This window comes from Maylandia zebra, linkage group LG20 (assembly GCF_041146795.1).
Source record: "Maylandia zebra isolate NMK-2024a linkage group LG20, Mzebra_GT3a, whole genome shotgun sequence".
NCBI lineage: Eukaryota > Metazoa > Chordata > Actinopteri > Cichliformes > Cichlidae > Maylandia > Maylandia zebra.
The window spans coordinates 33,786,216-33,800,269 of NC_135186.1; the positions used below are offsets into that span (position 1 = coordinate 33,786,216).

A 14,054-nucleotide genomic window follows, 5' to 3' on the forward strand; every position below is an offset into this window, starting at 1 on the left:
TTTTTCCTATAAATAAAAACAAATAAAATGGCTATTTTTTCACAGATTATCATAAAAAACAGATAATGATCTGGCAGCGTGACTTACTTGGATACACTGACTTCAACATTTAGATTTATTTAGAAACAGATGCTGAGATAAAATCAGATTTACTGTTCTGTTTCTTTTCTTGTAAATAAAATAATTTATTTTTTATTTTATTTTATTTAAAAAAAAGTTATCAGGTAAACCTGACAATGAACCTGTAATCTACTTACAGTTGCTTAAAAAAAAAAGTCAGGGCTGAAAATAGATTTAGTGAGAGGTGAAAATGCCTGTCAGACGATCCCATTCTTTACTGTTTTTATCACTTTTATATAAATACCATGCAGCACTCTCTCACAGTATAAGGCCCTCATTAATAGGTGGCACCTTTATTTTAACTATGTTGCTTATTTATTGTAGACTCCATTATTTTTATTTTTATCTTGCTGCTGTAACACAATATTGATGCCACAAGGGAAATTAAAGTATTAAAGTATCCATCCATTGATCCGTCCATCTACATCCCAATAGCATCCAAGCCATTACCAGCCCATAGCCTGTGTGTGTGTGTACATGTTTAGACATCTATGTGAGGACAGAAAATTTGCATGCTACTAAAATTGTGGAGACCAACAGTCACTTACGGGGACAAAATACCCATTCCTACGAGTTTGAAGGCATGTTTGAGACTCAAAATGTGGTTTTAGTGTCAGGTTGAGGGTTAGGGTTAGGCATTAATTTTTGATGGTTAGGGGCTAGGGAAAGCATTATGCCAATGAGATATAAAAACAAGTGTGTGTGTGTGTGTGTGTGTGTGTGTGTGTGTGTACTACCTGATCATAATATTTGTTGATGTACTTGTAGAGCTCATGGAGAGCCACAAGATTGTTCATTTCTGATGCAAAACTCTGGAGGCAGACAGGCAAAGACAGTTTTAACATCAGTTTTTCTTACAGCTGAATTTCAGTATTTCAGGCTCTGTTCAGTCTGTGTTTACTGACCCCAGAAAGTTCAGTCAGAGTGGAATTCATCTCTTGATAACAGCCTGACGCAGCACTGTGGATGTCACTGTAATACCTGAGCGCATACACAGAAGGTTATCAGTACTGCGGCTCTCGGGCTCAAAGAATCATCAGCTAAATTAGATCTTATCTTCCCCACAGCATAAAAACAGTCTCTCTATAGTGCATTATGAGTTAAACAATGGGGACAAGAAGCTGTCTCACCTTTCCACCAGCTGTTTGTATCTGGGGATCTCTCTGGCGTACAGCAGCTTGTTTACAGGCGAGTCCTGATTGGAGAAAAAGTAACCATGAAGCCTAGAAAACAAAATCAAAAAACCAAAACCAATACATAGCCAGGCTGAACAAGAGACAGAATTTTTACCCGTCCCACTTTGTGCTCAGAGGTGGTGCAAGAGTCTATGAAGGTCTGAGCGATGACAGACAGAACGGCGTCGATGCTGTCAGTCACCTGAACGTCCAGAACGAACTGAGGGTTCTTCAGGATGTTGACCCAGAACCTAAGAGGGAGACTGGAGGGAGAAAGACATGGGTCAGAGAGAGGGAAAGGGGTGAGAGGGTTGTGGGAGTTGAAAATCTCGATCGGATAACCAGATGTGTGCCTCACCTGTTGGTCTTCCAGATGTGGACAGTTTCTGGGTCGTCAATTCCATGTTTCTCAGCCATGTCGTCCAAAAAGTCGAAGAAAAACCTCACGGCGATCGGAGGAGGACGCTTTGTACTGAGTATCGCCACAAACACGTCATCCACAAACTTTTGCAATGTCCCCTAGTGAGAGACAGAAAAGTAAAGTTGAAGGACAGATAGCCAGGCGGTCAGTTCTCTGGCGTGTATTTGTTTGTACTTATCACATGGCAAGGACAGCTACCTGATAGAATGGAGACCAAACAAACAAGTCTGCACAAAAATAACCTTAAATTTAACAGGTATACCTGTAAAGGTTTTAGTGTTTATCCCACACACTCCTCAGACCAAGAGTTTGTCTGTGGAGGTGTGTGGTGGAGAGTTAACTCTTTACCGCCCCCTAGTGGTAAAAGATGGTATGGCAGCAACACACACACACTAATATCAGAACACACACACACATCTATTTTGCACATATCTCCACCATGTGAAATTTATTTGCTGTTTAACCTCCAGAATCAATGGTCCCCACAATGTCTGACGTCCCCACAATGCTTAAAGGTAAGGATATGTGTGTTACCTTCATGGACAGCAGCCTGGTCAGGTAAATCTCTGGGATGGCCTTGGCTCTCTCCCTCTCCCTCATACTGCTCTTTCTGTGTTTTGGGATTTCAGGATCTTCACTGCTCTTCACCAGGTGCCATAGACGGAGACCCTCCTCCTCCTCACCCTCCAGCATTGGCGTTTCTGCAGCCACCATAAATAGACGGTCAGCCACCATGTTTTGGTGTAATACTTTTACACAGAGTTTTATTTTTCCTCTTTTTTGTGCTACATTAATTTTAATCTCTGGGAGTATTAGATTTTAGGGTTATATTATATTTTTAATATTGAGATATTCTGTTAAGATGTGTTTCTTACTCTCTCCAGTTTGGAAGACCTGGTTGACTCCCACTCCACCTGAACTTTGAGAACGAGGGATGAGAGCGACTGTGGCGCCATCGGGAACCTGAAGAACCAAAGAGCAGAGAACGATGTGAACAAGGAGATGGACAACTGGAAGGAGGAGCAGAGAAGGTGGTGATGGTGGAACACGATTGGCCAGTTGTTTTCACCTTATAGTGCTGCAGTGTGTTGAGTCGTTTCCAACGACCTTGAACCACTGCTGTGACATCATCATCCGACAAGGTCAGATGACCTGCTTGGCCTGAACGCCACTCTATTGACAAAGAAACAGGTACATATGAGCTGCCAGTCTGGATCTACGGATATGATGACACTATGCATTCTCAGATCCACTAACCGAATATTTAAAACACCCACTAATGCTTCGGCCAATTTAATCTACTTTCAGCCATCTCATACAACAGATAGGTGAGACAGGTGTTTACCGAGGTCAAGACTGTCAGCTGATGGTCTCTGAGAGAATGGAGCTCCTCTGTAGACCTGATCCAGAATCTTATCTTTCACCTGAACACAAGCAGACAGCAAAGTGACAAAGGTATTTAGAAATCCCAGTGGAATTAAGAATATAGACGACTACTTCTATGAATCTGAAATTAAATGCTGCAGTGAAATTTTGTATTGTAGTGCAACAGAAAGAACATGCCACCAGAGGGCACTTTTTATCGATGGATCGATGTAGCTGAGCTCAGTGAGCCGTGAAAAATAGCGAGACTGGGAGGGGCTTACATTGCAGAAGGTCAGAAAGGTGAGACAAAAGATGGCAATGCTAGACACTGCAAATGCCACTGGACCCTTCGGCAACCAGAAACAAGAAGGTAGGCATTTCCCCAAAGAGTAATTGCCTAAATGAAAACTCTAAAAGTAAGAAAACTAGTCAAAGGTGGCTAACTTTAGCAGTTACTAACTGCAGGGGCTTTTCATTGCAAATGAACACTGCAAATGAACACACACAGTATTATTAGTATTATTAATATAACCAATACAGTTTAGATAAAATAACACTTTTTTAAAATCATCATTTAACACCTGTTCCGCCTTCCAGCTTGCAGGTTAGCTACATCAGGACTTCGGTTTTGACAGAGTACAGCTGCCCTCAGTTGCAGCTATATGGGCTGTAGCCACTGATTAATAGCTGCTTGCATGACCTAACAGTTGTCCCTTGATGAAACATCAGTAATTATTAAATCATCTATTATTTCTTATGCAGCAGCATATGGTCGCAGCAGATGGCCGCCCCTCCCTGAGCCTGGTTCTGGCATAGGGTTCTTCCTTTTAAAAGGGAGTTTTTCCTTCCCACTGTCACCCAAAGTGCTTGCTCATAGGGGGTCATGTGACTGTTGGGTTTTTCTCTGTATGTATTATTGTAGGGTCTACCTTACAACATAAAGCGCCTTAAGGCAACTGTTGTTGTGATTTGGTGCTGTATAAATAAAACTGAATTGAATTGAAATTATGCTAAGCAAGGTTTATTCAGCTAATCAAACATATATTTGTAGCCACAATAACTATCACCATCACATATCACTTACTATCATATGCAGTATAACCAAAAGGTGTGAAGGCATTAAAAATAGACACCGCCCTACCGTACAAACAAGCATGTACCTGTGTGATCGTGTCGGTGTCGAGCACTTTAACAGGACATGGCTGAACTTCGACTCCGTTTTTCACCAGCACTGTCAGAGTCTGAGAGAAAGAGATGACTTGTCATAAATGAATCAGTGATTCAGCTGCAGATCAGTGTGATGTCTGTTACTCTGGTTACCACTGAGCAATATTCAATGTCCTCCCGCAGCAGGTGACTGTCATTGAGCGTTCGTTTGGCTTTTCCCGTCACAGCATCCACCGGCCCTTTGTCCACCTGATACTTTATGGCTCTGTAGAGCATGTAGAGAGGCTCTCCCGCCACCTCCTGATAGACAAAAAGAGCAGCGACCGGGTGGCCAACATTATGCATGGTAGTTTTATACCCAACACTGAGACAATCTCGTGTTTTTTGATTGGTTCTAATTCACAACACTCAAAAAGAAATGTATCAATCTCTGGATACCCTCTGCTGAAATGTGAATTAACAATTATGGCAAAAGAAAAATGGACTACACCTCAATGATTCTACTGGGATGTGGTCAGGGACCTGGTGAGATGGGACAGGCAGTGGGACAGAGCCAGAGAGACACTTACCTTCAGGAAGGAATAGAGGCAGATGGACATCCAGTTGGTCAACATCTTCTCAACGACCGTCTCTGTTCTGAAAGACAAACAGGCAAGCCAAGACATCAGTAGGACAGACACCTTTAAACCTGAAAAGACTTCCTGTTGAGTTCTAATGTGACTGAAGTTGCTTTTGCTTTGCGTACCGGCGCAGCATGAGTTTGGGGTTCTTGGCAACATACTGCTGCACCAGGTCCTGCAGCAGGCTCTTCATGACTTCAGTGAAGTATTCCAGTTTGTCGTGCAGAGCCATGGTGAGCAGGCTGGCCACGTAGCCACGATCTCGCTGGGAGAAACCCTGCTGGGCCTCCAAAGTGTGGATGAACTGAGACACACACACACACACACACACACACACACACACACACAGAGGCATATAGAAAAAATGTCACCTGTGAGTCTTAGACGTCATATGGTCATTCTCCTGCCTCCTCCCACTATCTCCACTCACCCTGGTGAGGAAGAGTCTGTTATTGAGCAGGTTGTTGAGCTGCTGCAGGCCCTGCTCCACAGTCTGCCTCCTCGATTCAGGCAGATCTAGCTGACGACTCAGTGGCGCCGTCTGCTGGCCAGGGAAGAAAACTCTCTCTGCATATATCCTGTAGTCCAAGAGGGGGACTCCTGGTCCTCCCACATCACTGCTCAGATCCATCATCTCTGTCATCAGGTCTGAAGGACAAGAGGTATACGAGGAGCAAATGGCAGCTTGAGATTTCAAAAACGTAAAGAGTTTAAATTTAAATGTATCCAATCAAACACAGAGGGCTCAGTAAATCTTTAAAGTTTTAACATTTTTGGGCAGATCTGCCATCAGGAAATCCAGATGACTAAGAAGTCCAACACAATACGACGGTTTGCAGTTCATTTAAAATGTGTTTTCATACCAGTGAACTCTTTGCGGCACTGATCTCCCACGTTGATCTCCAGAGTTTCTAACTGCAGTAAAACCTTTTTATAATCTCGGAGAGCCTGTTTACTTTTCCTCCTGCACAAAGCAAAAAACAACAAAACAAAAACACTGAAGATTAATGATGAGATGAAGAATATTCTCATAAAAACATTGAGTCGACTTTTAAAATGTCACTGCAGACAAAAATGAAGTGATAGTCCTTTTTGTTTTTTAAGCACAAAAATACAAATAAAGGCGTTTGAGAGGAAACAAAATCCAAAACAAGACGTCACAACAGCACAGAAAAGTCGCCTAAAAACACACCTGGTTTCACACACAGGTGGATACTTACCTGTACATGAGGATGATGACCAACACTGACAGGATGATGACAGCTGCTCCTGCCCCCAAACCGATCTGAGCAGCCAATGGGACAGCAGGCAGCAGAGAGTTGCTGTCGTACTGAACCAATCCCAGGTCCACTTGCAGGTTTCCCATGAAAACCTAACAGAAGACATGCAGACAGAGAGTGAAAAAGGCTGAGTGTGAGAATGAGTAAACCACTGGCCCTTGTATACCAACCGAGCTGGAAAATCCCTAAAAAGCATCTCTGCCTTGGATATGAATCCCTGTAAAAGCCAACAGCTCAAAACCAAAGATCACCTTGAGGCTAGGAAGTTCATGGCTGTCATCCACACTGAGTGGTTGGACCTCTGGAGGGTCACAGTACAGGTGAGTACTGTCCAAAGTTTTCACGTCACACTCCTGATCTCCAAGCCAAGCCTTCACTTCCTCTTTGGACATGGCTCTGGTCAGGTCCTGGCCCTGACGGACGAAAAGAGACAGAAACGGAGGTTAAATCTGAATTTATTCCGTCTGCATGGCTCAGGATTCACATACGACAGTTGCTGTACCTCCACAGCGATCACTCCTCCAGGTTTGAAACGGAACGGCACATCTAGATTTTCTCGGTTGATTGGAAATAAAACTGGGTTTGGATAGTAAGTGAAGCTTTTACCCTGGAAGACAGACAAGCAGAGAGACAAAAAGGTTTTCCATCAAGCATTAGAAGTGGAAAATTGTTCAGTAAGGCTTCATTCACACTGGATTTCTGTCTGTCAGGCAGGTTTCAAAGCACGTATGCCTCATTTTTCAGCCTCGGGAATAATTCCAGTTAAAATCTGCTTTTTTTTAATCTCCTTTTATTTAAAACCCTTTCAGTCCCTTCCTTTTCTTTTAAGTAAATTGCTATTCAAATCCCTCTAGAGCCTCATCCTTTATTTTCAATCATCTGCATCCTTTTTTTATGCTTTTATATTTGACTATGTGAAAATTAACGAAGTGGAAATTTTTGTGGGGCTCTGCTAGACGTTAGGGAAGCAACGTGACAACATATGCCCCATTTGTTCATATTAATGCGTCACACTGTGTTTAAAGTGAAGTAAAAAATTAGGCTTTGATAAAGAAATGCATGTGTGCCGCTTCACTCCTAATTCCAATAAATCCATACAGCAGCCCAGTATCACCCCTTAAAAAGTATTTGAACTGACAAAATTCAGATTTTGGAGATTTAATCTGCTCCTATGAAAGCAGCAGAACTGACTCTGAGCAGCTCCTGTTCGCAGTGCATCGTGGATGTACGATCAAACGTCACAGGACCAGACGCTGAAGAAAACTGGACGAGTGAAGGAAGTCATCAAGGATGTATTCTCACTATAATCCACCCTGGTGTTTGACCCTTTTAATCATGGGAGGTACCTTGATGCTCTCATAGTGGACTCTGACGTTATCAAGCTGAAACCAGACGCCCTTAACTTTGACCTCTGGGTTCACTCTGGGGGTCGGGCAAGTCATCTGAGAGGACGACAGGATGGAGCAGCGCTCTGATACCTGAGAGGCAGACGGGGAGGTAAAACAGGCGTGAGACAGGCTAAGAATTTTAAAAGCTCGTCTCCGATTGGTCCGTTTGTCTTACCGTTGTCATGGTGCTGTTAAAGACAAGCTGCTGCTTGGAGGTGAGAAGAGCCAGTCGTTTCTTCCGTTTCACCCTTTGTACCTCTAGAGGCTCCACCCACACAGATATGATTGGCTGCTGCACCACATCCAGGTTCCTGCCCTCCACTCGTATGACACGCCCACCCCTAAAACGGTCAACAGCTAATTAGCAGGTGTGCGTGTGTGTGAGGATCGAGTGCAGGTGTAAGGCGACTGGCGCTTACGCATAGAAGCTCTCGGCAGGTATGGCGCTGGTGATGACGGGGTCTTCGAGGTAATGGAAGGTAACGTTTGGAATAGTCCGCTCGGCTTTACCAAACAGAACCCGAACTGGGACGAGACCCGTCCGATTGCTGGAACCAGTCTGACACACCAGCTGCGTGTCATTCACCTCTTCAACTCTGAGAACAGGCGAGGAGACAGACAGTCAGGCAAGTAGTAGTATTGGTGCTGCAGTACCAGAAGCCGTGGCGTTGTACTTACATGTAGCAGGGCTGGGTGCCCAGGAAGGCGCTCAGGTCAGACGTCTGCCCGGTGAGCAGCTGTCGTCCTTTGATGGTCAGCCTGGTTCCTCCGGAGACGGGACCTTTATTAGGAATGAGATCCTGCAGCAGGGGATCCTGAACCACAACATGTTAGACATCAGATATACCTTTATACTGGTGACCAGATACCACGTAACACTGGGCTACTCAGTCTTACCTGATAGGTGAACATCTTTGTTGACCTCCCACGAGTTGTTCCCACAGTAACCAAGATGGGCCCTTCTTTCTGCTTCCCACTAGGCTGCAGCTCACACACAACCCTGATGCACACACACAAACACACACAGAAAAAGCAAACATGAGCTTGTGTGTCTCCATGCAGAGGAGGACAGCTATACTGGCGTGCCGACTGTGGAAGATTCCTATTGGTGGAACAACACTGGGAAAAAAACAACTTTTGTTTATTCCTTTGAGCTCTGAGTCACCATAGCCACATCCCAACTGTTCTGACGTGTGTCACTTACGTGTGTGTTTATCTATTTATCCAGTGACTGTTTTGGAAAATCAATTTTCAAGGTCAAAATCACATATTCTGATAACATAGCCCTGCTATAAGACACACTCGACTCGCTGCAGTCTTTCTACACCTACACGACAGATGTCACACCTCAGAACCTGATTGGTTCCACACTGGAATAGAAATGGAAAAAGTCAACTCAGGAACCAAAGTAACCATCCTCAGAACTTTTTAGATTTTTAAACTGCTGTAGCAGTCTCATCCTCACTCTTTTTACTTTTTAAAACATTTTCTTTCTGATTAAGATAATAGTTAGGGCTGGATCAGGTGACCCAGAAGTATCTGTGCGACAACCGTATAATAAGCAAGCCTGGTTAAACCCTGTGAATCTCATTTATCAAATGCACTGGAGCATCCTTCATGGAAGCAAAGGAGATGATGATAACCCACAACTCAACGAGTGCACCATAAGACTATTAATGAAAGCAAAGATAAAAATATCTGACACGATGATGGAGGCCAGCGTGTAAATTACAGCTGCGGCTTCCATCTTTTACAATAATGCATATGCTTTGAACTTATAATAGCCTTTTATTAAAATCTGCGTGTTATCTGTAATGTAGATTTAGAAATATAATAAGCTTAATTAAAATGATCAAAGTGAAGCGAGGGTTACAGTGTTACACTGGCTATGTTCTCATTTGGGATATTTCGGGATTAGCATCAATTAATTCTATTTCAGAGATGCTAAAAGCCTTAATATGGTTAGGAGATGTTAGATTTAACAATATTTCTTAATACCAGCATTTTATTTCACCAGCATTGATGTTACATTATATTGTTCATAGTTATAAAGCCTCCATAAAACATCAAGCTAAGAACACAAGTTTTTGTAGTCCCTCTACTGAAATTGTAGTTTTATCACGGAAGACCAGCGTCAACAGAATTCACTGTCACAAGCTTTTGCATCTTTTCTTGACCTTGTGACATTTTCCATGAAGGTCAAATAAGATGTGACCCAGTTCTTTTTTTCCCCTTGTTATTTAGCCTCGTTCCAACCTCGAGGAAGCGTTAACGTGTTTGTCTTTACTTGGTAACATCAAGCTGAAGTTGAGATAACAACATAAAACTAAACTGATAAAGTTTTAAACTTTGGAGCAGGTCCCAAAGTTCCTAAAGATACGAAATCCCCGAGGCTGAGTTGGTGAAAGTATTCTAAAATTAAACAAAGTCATGCGGAAGATTTCAATCTGATAGCTTATTCAAATAAAGCACGGAGGCTAAATCAGAATGGAGATTTTGCTCCCGAGGGAGTGAGTTCAAACAGAATCAGTTCTGAAGAGAAAAAGGCTTCGCTCCATAAAAGCTTGTGTTTGAACTTTCTCCCTGTGTGAGCATCAGATAGATTTGTCTCCTGTTAAAGGTTCTCCCTGATCTAAATCGAGGCTCTGAGGATGGGAGGCGTTATGCGCTGTACAGGTTGTAGAGCTCCTTAGAGCAATAAAGAAAAGTGACTCAACGGGCTGCTAGTGTCACACAGACAGGAATAAGAATATTTGACTATGTTAGAGCTGCTGAAAGGAAATGAGAGAGGACACGTTAGAGTGGCATCCTTGGAGGATTTCACCTGATTCTAGACTTTTTCTGTTTCAAGGTGTTCACTGAAGACTGTTTCAGCGCTTTAATATGAGACATATGAGCACAATCGAGCACTGAAGCATGGCTGGAAGTGTTTCTGATTTTATTATGATGTCGGAAAGGTGACCTGTTACTGTTTGGATTTAATAGGTCATTTCACGTGTCAGAAGTCAGTACACAGCTTTGTGATCACATCCACAGTACGAAATAAAATCGTAAAAATGCAGAAGTGTCTTAAACCTGCATGGTTTCTAATGGCCAGCAGGGGGCGACTCCTCTGCTGCTAAAAGGAGCCTCAGTTTCTCTATCAGATCACACATATGGTTTAAAAACACCAAGATGGCGACAGCATAAAGACTCACTTGAGGCTTCTTAATGGGACTTCACTAACCAGTGGGTGATGTCACGGCTGCTACGTCAGTCTACAAGTGGGTGTCTGTGGTTTTACACCATTCAGAAGAATATTGTTGGATTGAAAACTTCTGGACTATCATCATCAAGACATCAAGAATCCCAGTTATTTATATGTTATTGTGCTGAACTGGTGACTGCCAGGTTTGTTACAGAGCAGACAGAAAGGGAGGTCTCATCACATCTCTCTGTGATTCAGTTATGTGCTGAACGTTTGCATAAATGAATCCCGTAAACACTAATGTAATCATCATGTTACCTGGTGGAGATCTTGTAACCTTTAGACTGAGGCAGGCATTGAATACCCGCCACAGTGACGCCGCCCACCACATCCTCATACTTCATGCCCAGGTTCGATCCTGTGATCGTCACCAGAATGCCGCCCTCTAGAGGACCGGAGGCAGGCTCCACCTGCAGACAGACAGGTAGAAACAGTTTGAACGAGCTCTGCAGACACACAGACTGATCTTCCGATCATTATAAAAGGACGAGAGACGGAAATCTGCGGGAGAATTGTAGGAACACAAAGATGGCAGCTGTCCTGCCCCCAAATAGCCAATAACCACCTTTGAAGCTGCTTTTATTGGATGTGACTGATGATTCTGTACATGCAGTTTTTAGGTCCCAGTGACCACTGAAATTAAAGTTATACCAGGTTCACTCAGACAGGGCATCAAAATTACTGCCTGGATTTGATCCAGTATGGTGCACAGTTGCGGGACTTCCTCTACGTGGACTTTGACGAGACCCACCTTTGTGATCTGAGGAGGCGGGCAGGTGTCTGCAGGTTTACTGGAGCAGGTTCGGCTGTACACACAGCTCGGGGCTGGGCTTCCAGGACACCATACACAGCCGTACTCTTTAGGCACCGCCCTGCACTGTGAGCAATCTGATTGGCCAGCTGAGCAGTCATACAGCTGGACTGTATATTAATAAGAAAAGGAGACAAATATCATGAATGCATTTCTCTTTCTGTCTTTGTGAAAACATTAACCCCCATCCTCACCCACATGCTGACTTTGGTCAAACACAGTGGGCCTCATCACTGTGTGAATGCATGAGTCTGTGTGAGTGAGTGTTTTTCACACAGACTCAGACTGTATGCACAGTTATAGAATGACACACAGCTGTCCTAGAAAATGTTAATGCAGATATTTAAACTGAATAATACTAGTAGTGATATTAATACCAGAAACAATATCAAAAATAGTTAAATCTATAGTTGCTCGTTTCTAATTCTAATAAGCAATTGATCTTTTATACTATATAAAAAAGATCCAAAGACTTAATAAAGATAATATCTGAGTTTCAAATGTTTAAATTAGAATTATTAAAATGCTTTAACATTTAAAACCATTCATTTTCTAATGCTTTGGTATTAGAGCTGTATGAAATAACCATGAAATTGATGTCCTTTCATCCTTACTGCTGAACCTTCATTTCTTGGCAATATTCCACATATGGTTTCAGTAACTGCAGCGAGGCTTTTGTCGTAGGTTGGAGCTTTCCCTTTCCCTGCTTCCTCTTCCCCTGGTCTGTGTTTATTTTATGTATCACATACAGTTCAGGATTCAGGGGACACAACACTCTGATTCACTAGTAAAAACAGTACTGGGCACTAGAAACTTGTCATGAATCCAAGTGTAATTTCATGTGTGTACTTATTTTTTGTCTAAATATTAGTAAAGGAGGCCCACGCCCTCAGTGTGCACTACATCCGCACACAGGTAAGGCTCTTACGTCGGAGTCCAGGTGAGGCATCAATGCGTCGTTCCCCTCTCCGCAGGTAGACAGGAGCAGAATACTGAAGTTGACTGACTGGATGTTGAAACTACAGACAGTGGGACAGGTGGACAGACAGAAATTTAAATATCAGCTGTGTGGTTACTGCCATTAACTAATTATCTGCAAACGTGTTTGCGTGCGTCTCTTACTTGATGCTGCATGCAGGTGAAGGTGTGCGTGTTGTCGTGCATTTTCTCCACAGAAGCTGTCAGATTAGTCCGGGATCCTTCGATTTCAACAACACACACATACGGAGCTTCATCCTGCAGAGAGACCACACACAGACACTCAGCTGTTTGATTTTAGTGATTCAGGTCAATAGAACAGACCAACGCCCGAAGGCTGGTACCACGAAAATAGTTCAACATACCCGGGATACCTTTGCCTTATCTGGTTACATTTCATCTAAACGGCCAATCTCTTTAAAGTAGGTACCAGACAAAGCCTGGGGGCTAGAATCAGCCTGCCACTGATTCCAGTCTTTGAAAATGTGAAGGAGGGTGTATAATCTAGACTTTTAACTGTGTTTTTAGAGCTTGTACTACTGATAAAAACCTCCCCCACGCCTATTCATACTACACGAAAGTAAATACGATATATATAAACAATTAAATAACAGAACATTCCCGTTTTTTCACTACTACAGGAATTCATGATTTTTACAGTGAGTCCACAGGAAAAACATGAAAAAAGAAAAAACAATCTGTGCACTGAGCTAACAACATTTTTACACATTAATTTCTTACAATTTAAGCCAAAAGTATCATTATTGTATCACACAGACAAACTGAGATGTATTGTTGAATTTGCACTTTTTTGTTGTATTAAAGCGTCTCAGGAGTTAAGTGTGTGGTTAAACTGTGCGGTTTCGCTGATTCGGTCCACGATCACAGTGGCTCATGATGTAAAATGAATTTGAGATCCCTGCTATACTCTCTCACTATCTGCACACAGAGGTTCACAGGATTTTGCTGCGTTGGAATGATTGGTCAGTAGGTGGTGGTTTTGCACATGTTGATCTTGTTTCTTGTTAAGAAGAGTAAACCAAGGTTAACCCTAAATAAATTCATCCGAAAGTCCCAAATCATAAATTGCAGCACACGCTTACGTTTTATTAGCAGACTGATGGATGAACATAATATAGGAGGTCGTTTATTTGAATTGAAAGCAATACTTTTTAAGTGCATATTATCACAGTAACATGATGGAGCTGCAGCTGCTTTCAGGATTAGTTCAAAGCTGAATTTTTATCTGATGTTGGAGGTTTTTTGATGACAACAGCTCTGAAGATGAAGAAGTAACTGAGGCTGCTGATGAGGATTCTGTGCCTTTTACTATTTACATTCAGAGTTATTGCAGTTCTTTTCTAGGAGTCTTTATTTTGTACAAACGGTGGTGTACCGCAGGGTTCTGTAAGACGGCTTGTGGCTTCATAAATGTCAATTTACATAAGAATGAAATTAATTTATCCATCCAGCAGCAGCAAC

At 42.6% G+C, this 14,054-nt stretch overlaps 1 protein-coding gene across 3 annotated transcripts in view; it reads right to left on the minus strand.

The window, feature by feature from the left end:
- The window catches only part of plxnb3 (plexin B3), a 93,297-nt gene that overhangs the window by 4,477 nt on the left and 74,766 nt on the right, over positions 1 to 14,054 (minus strand). For all 3 annotated transcript variants that reach the window (XM_076878356.1, XM_004568148.5, XM_004568149.4), the window contains 27 exons: positions 12,717 to 12,830; positions 12,523 to 12,613; positions 11,535 to 11,704; positions 11,042 to 11,193; positions 8,434 to 8,536; positions 8,215 to 8,351; positions 7,956 to 8,132; positions 7,712 to 7,877; positions 7,495 to 7,626; positions 6,651 to 6,755; positions 6,400 to 6,561; positions 6,089 to 6,240; positions 5,732 to 5,832; positions 5,299 to 5,516; positions 4,994 to 5,172; positions 4,818 to 4,884; positions 4,402 to 4,548; positions 4,242 to 4,322; positions 3,062 to 3,140; positions 2,786 to 2,889; positions 2,592 to 2,679; positions 2,251 to 2,417; positions 1,654 to 1,814; positions 1,411 to 1,558; positions 1,251 to 1,315; positions 1,026 to 1,101; positions 858 to 932 (listed from right to left, as the gene is read on the minus strand). In XM_076878356.1, coding sequence (XP_076734471.1) covers positions 858 to 932; positions 1,026 to 1,101; positions 1,251 to 1,315; positions 1,411 to 1,558; positions 1,654 to 1,814; positions 2,251 to 2,417; positions 2,592 to 2,679; positions 2,786 to 2,889; positions 3,062 to 3,140; positions 4,242 to 4,322; positions 4,402 to 4,548; positions 4,818 to 4,884; positions 4,994 to 5,172; positions 5,299 to 5,516; positions 5,732 to 5,832; positions 6,089 to 6,240; positions 6,400 to 6,561; positions 6,651 to 6,755; positions 7,495 to 7,626; positions 7,712 to 7,877; positions 7,956 to 8,132; positions 8,215 to 8,351; positions 8,434 to 8,536; positions 11,042 to 11,193; positions 11,535 to 11,704; positions 12,523 to 12,613; positions 12,717 to 12,830 — 3,417 coding nt within the window. The remainder of the gene's footprint in view (positions 1 to 857; positions 933 to 1,025; positions 1,102 to 1,250; positions 1,316 to 1,410; positions 1,559 to 1,653; positions 1,815 to 2,250; positions 2,418 to 2,591; positions 2,680 to 2,785; positions 2,890 to 3,061; positions 3,141 to 4,241; positions 4,323 to 4,401; positions 4,549 to 4,817; positions 4,885 to 4,993; positions 5,173 to 5,298; positions 5,517 to 5,731; positions 5,833 to 6,088; positions 6,241 to 6,399; positions 6,562 to 6,650; positions 6,756 to 7,494; positions 7,627 to 7,711; positions 7,878 to 7,955; positions 8,133 to 8,214; positions 8,352 to 8,433; positions 8,537 to 11,041; positions 11,194 to 11,534; positions 11,705 to 12,522; positions 12,614 to 12,716; positions 12,831 to 14,054) is intronic.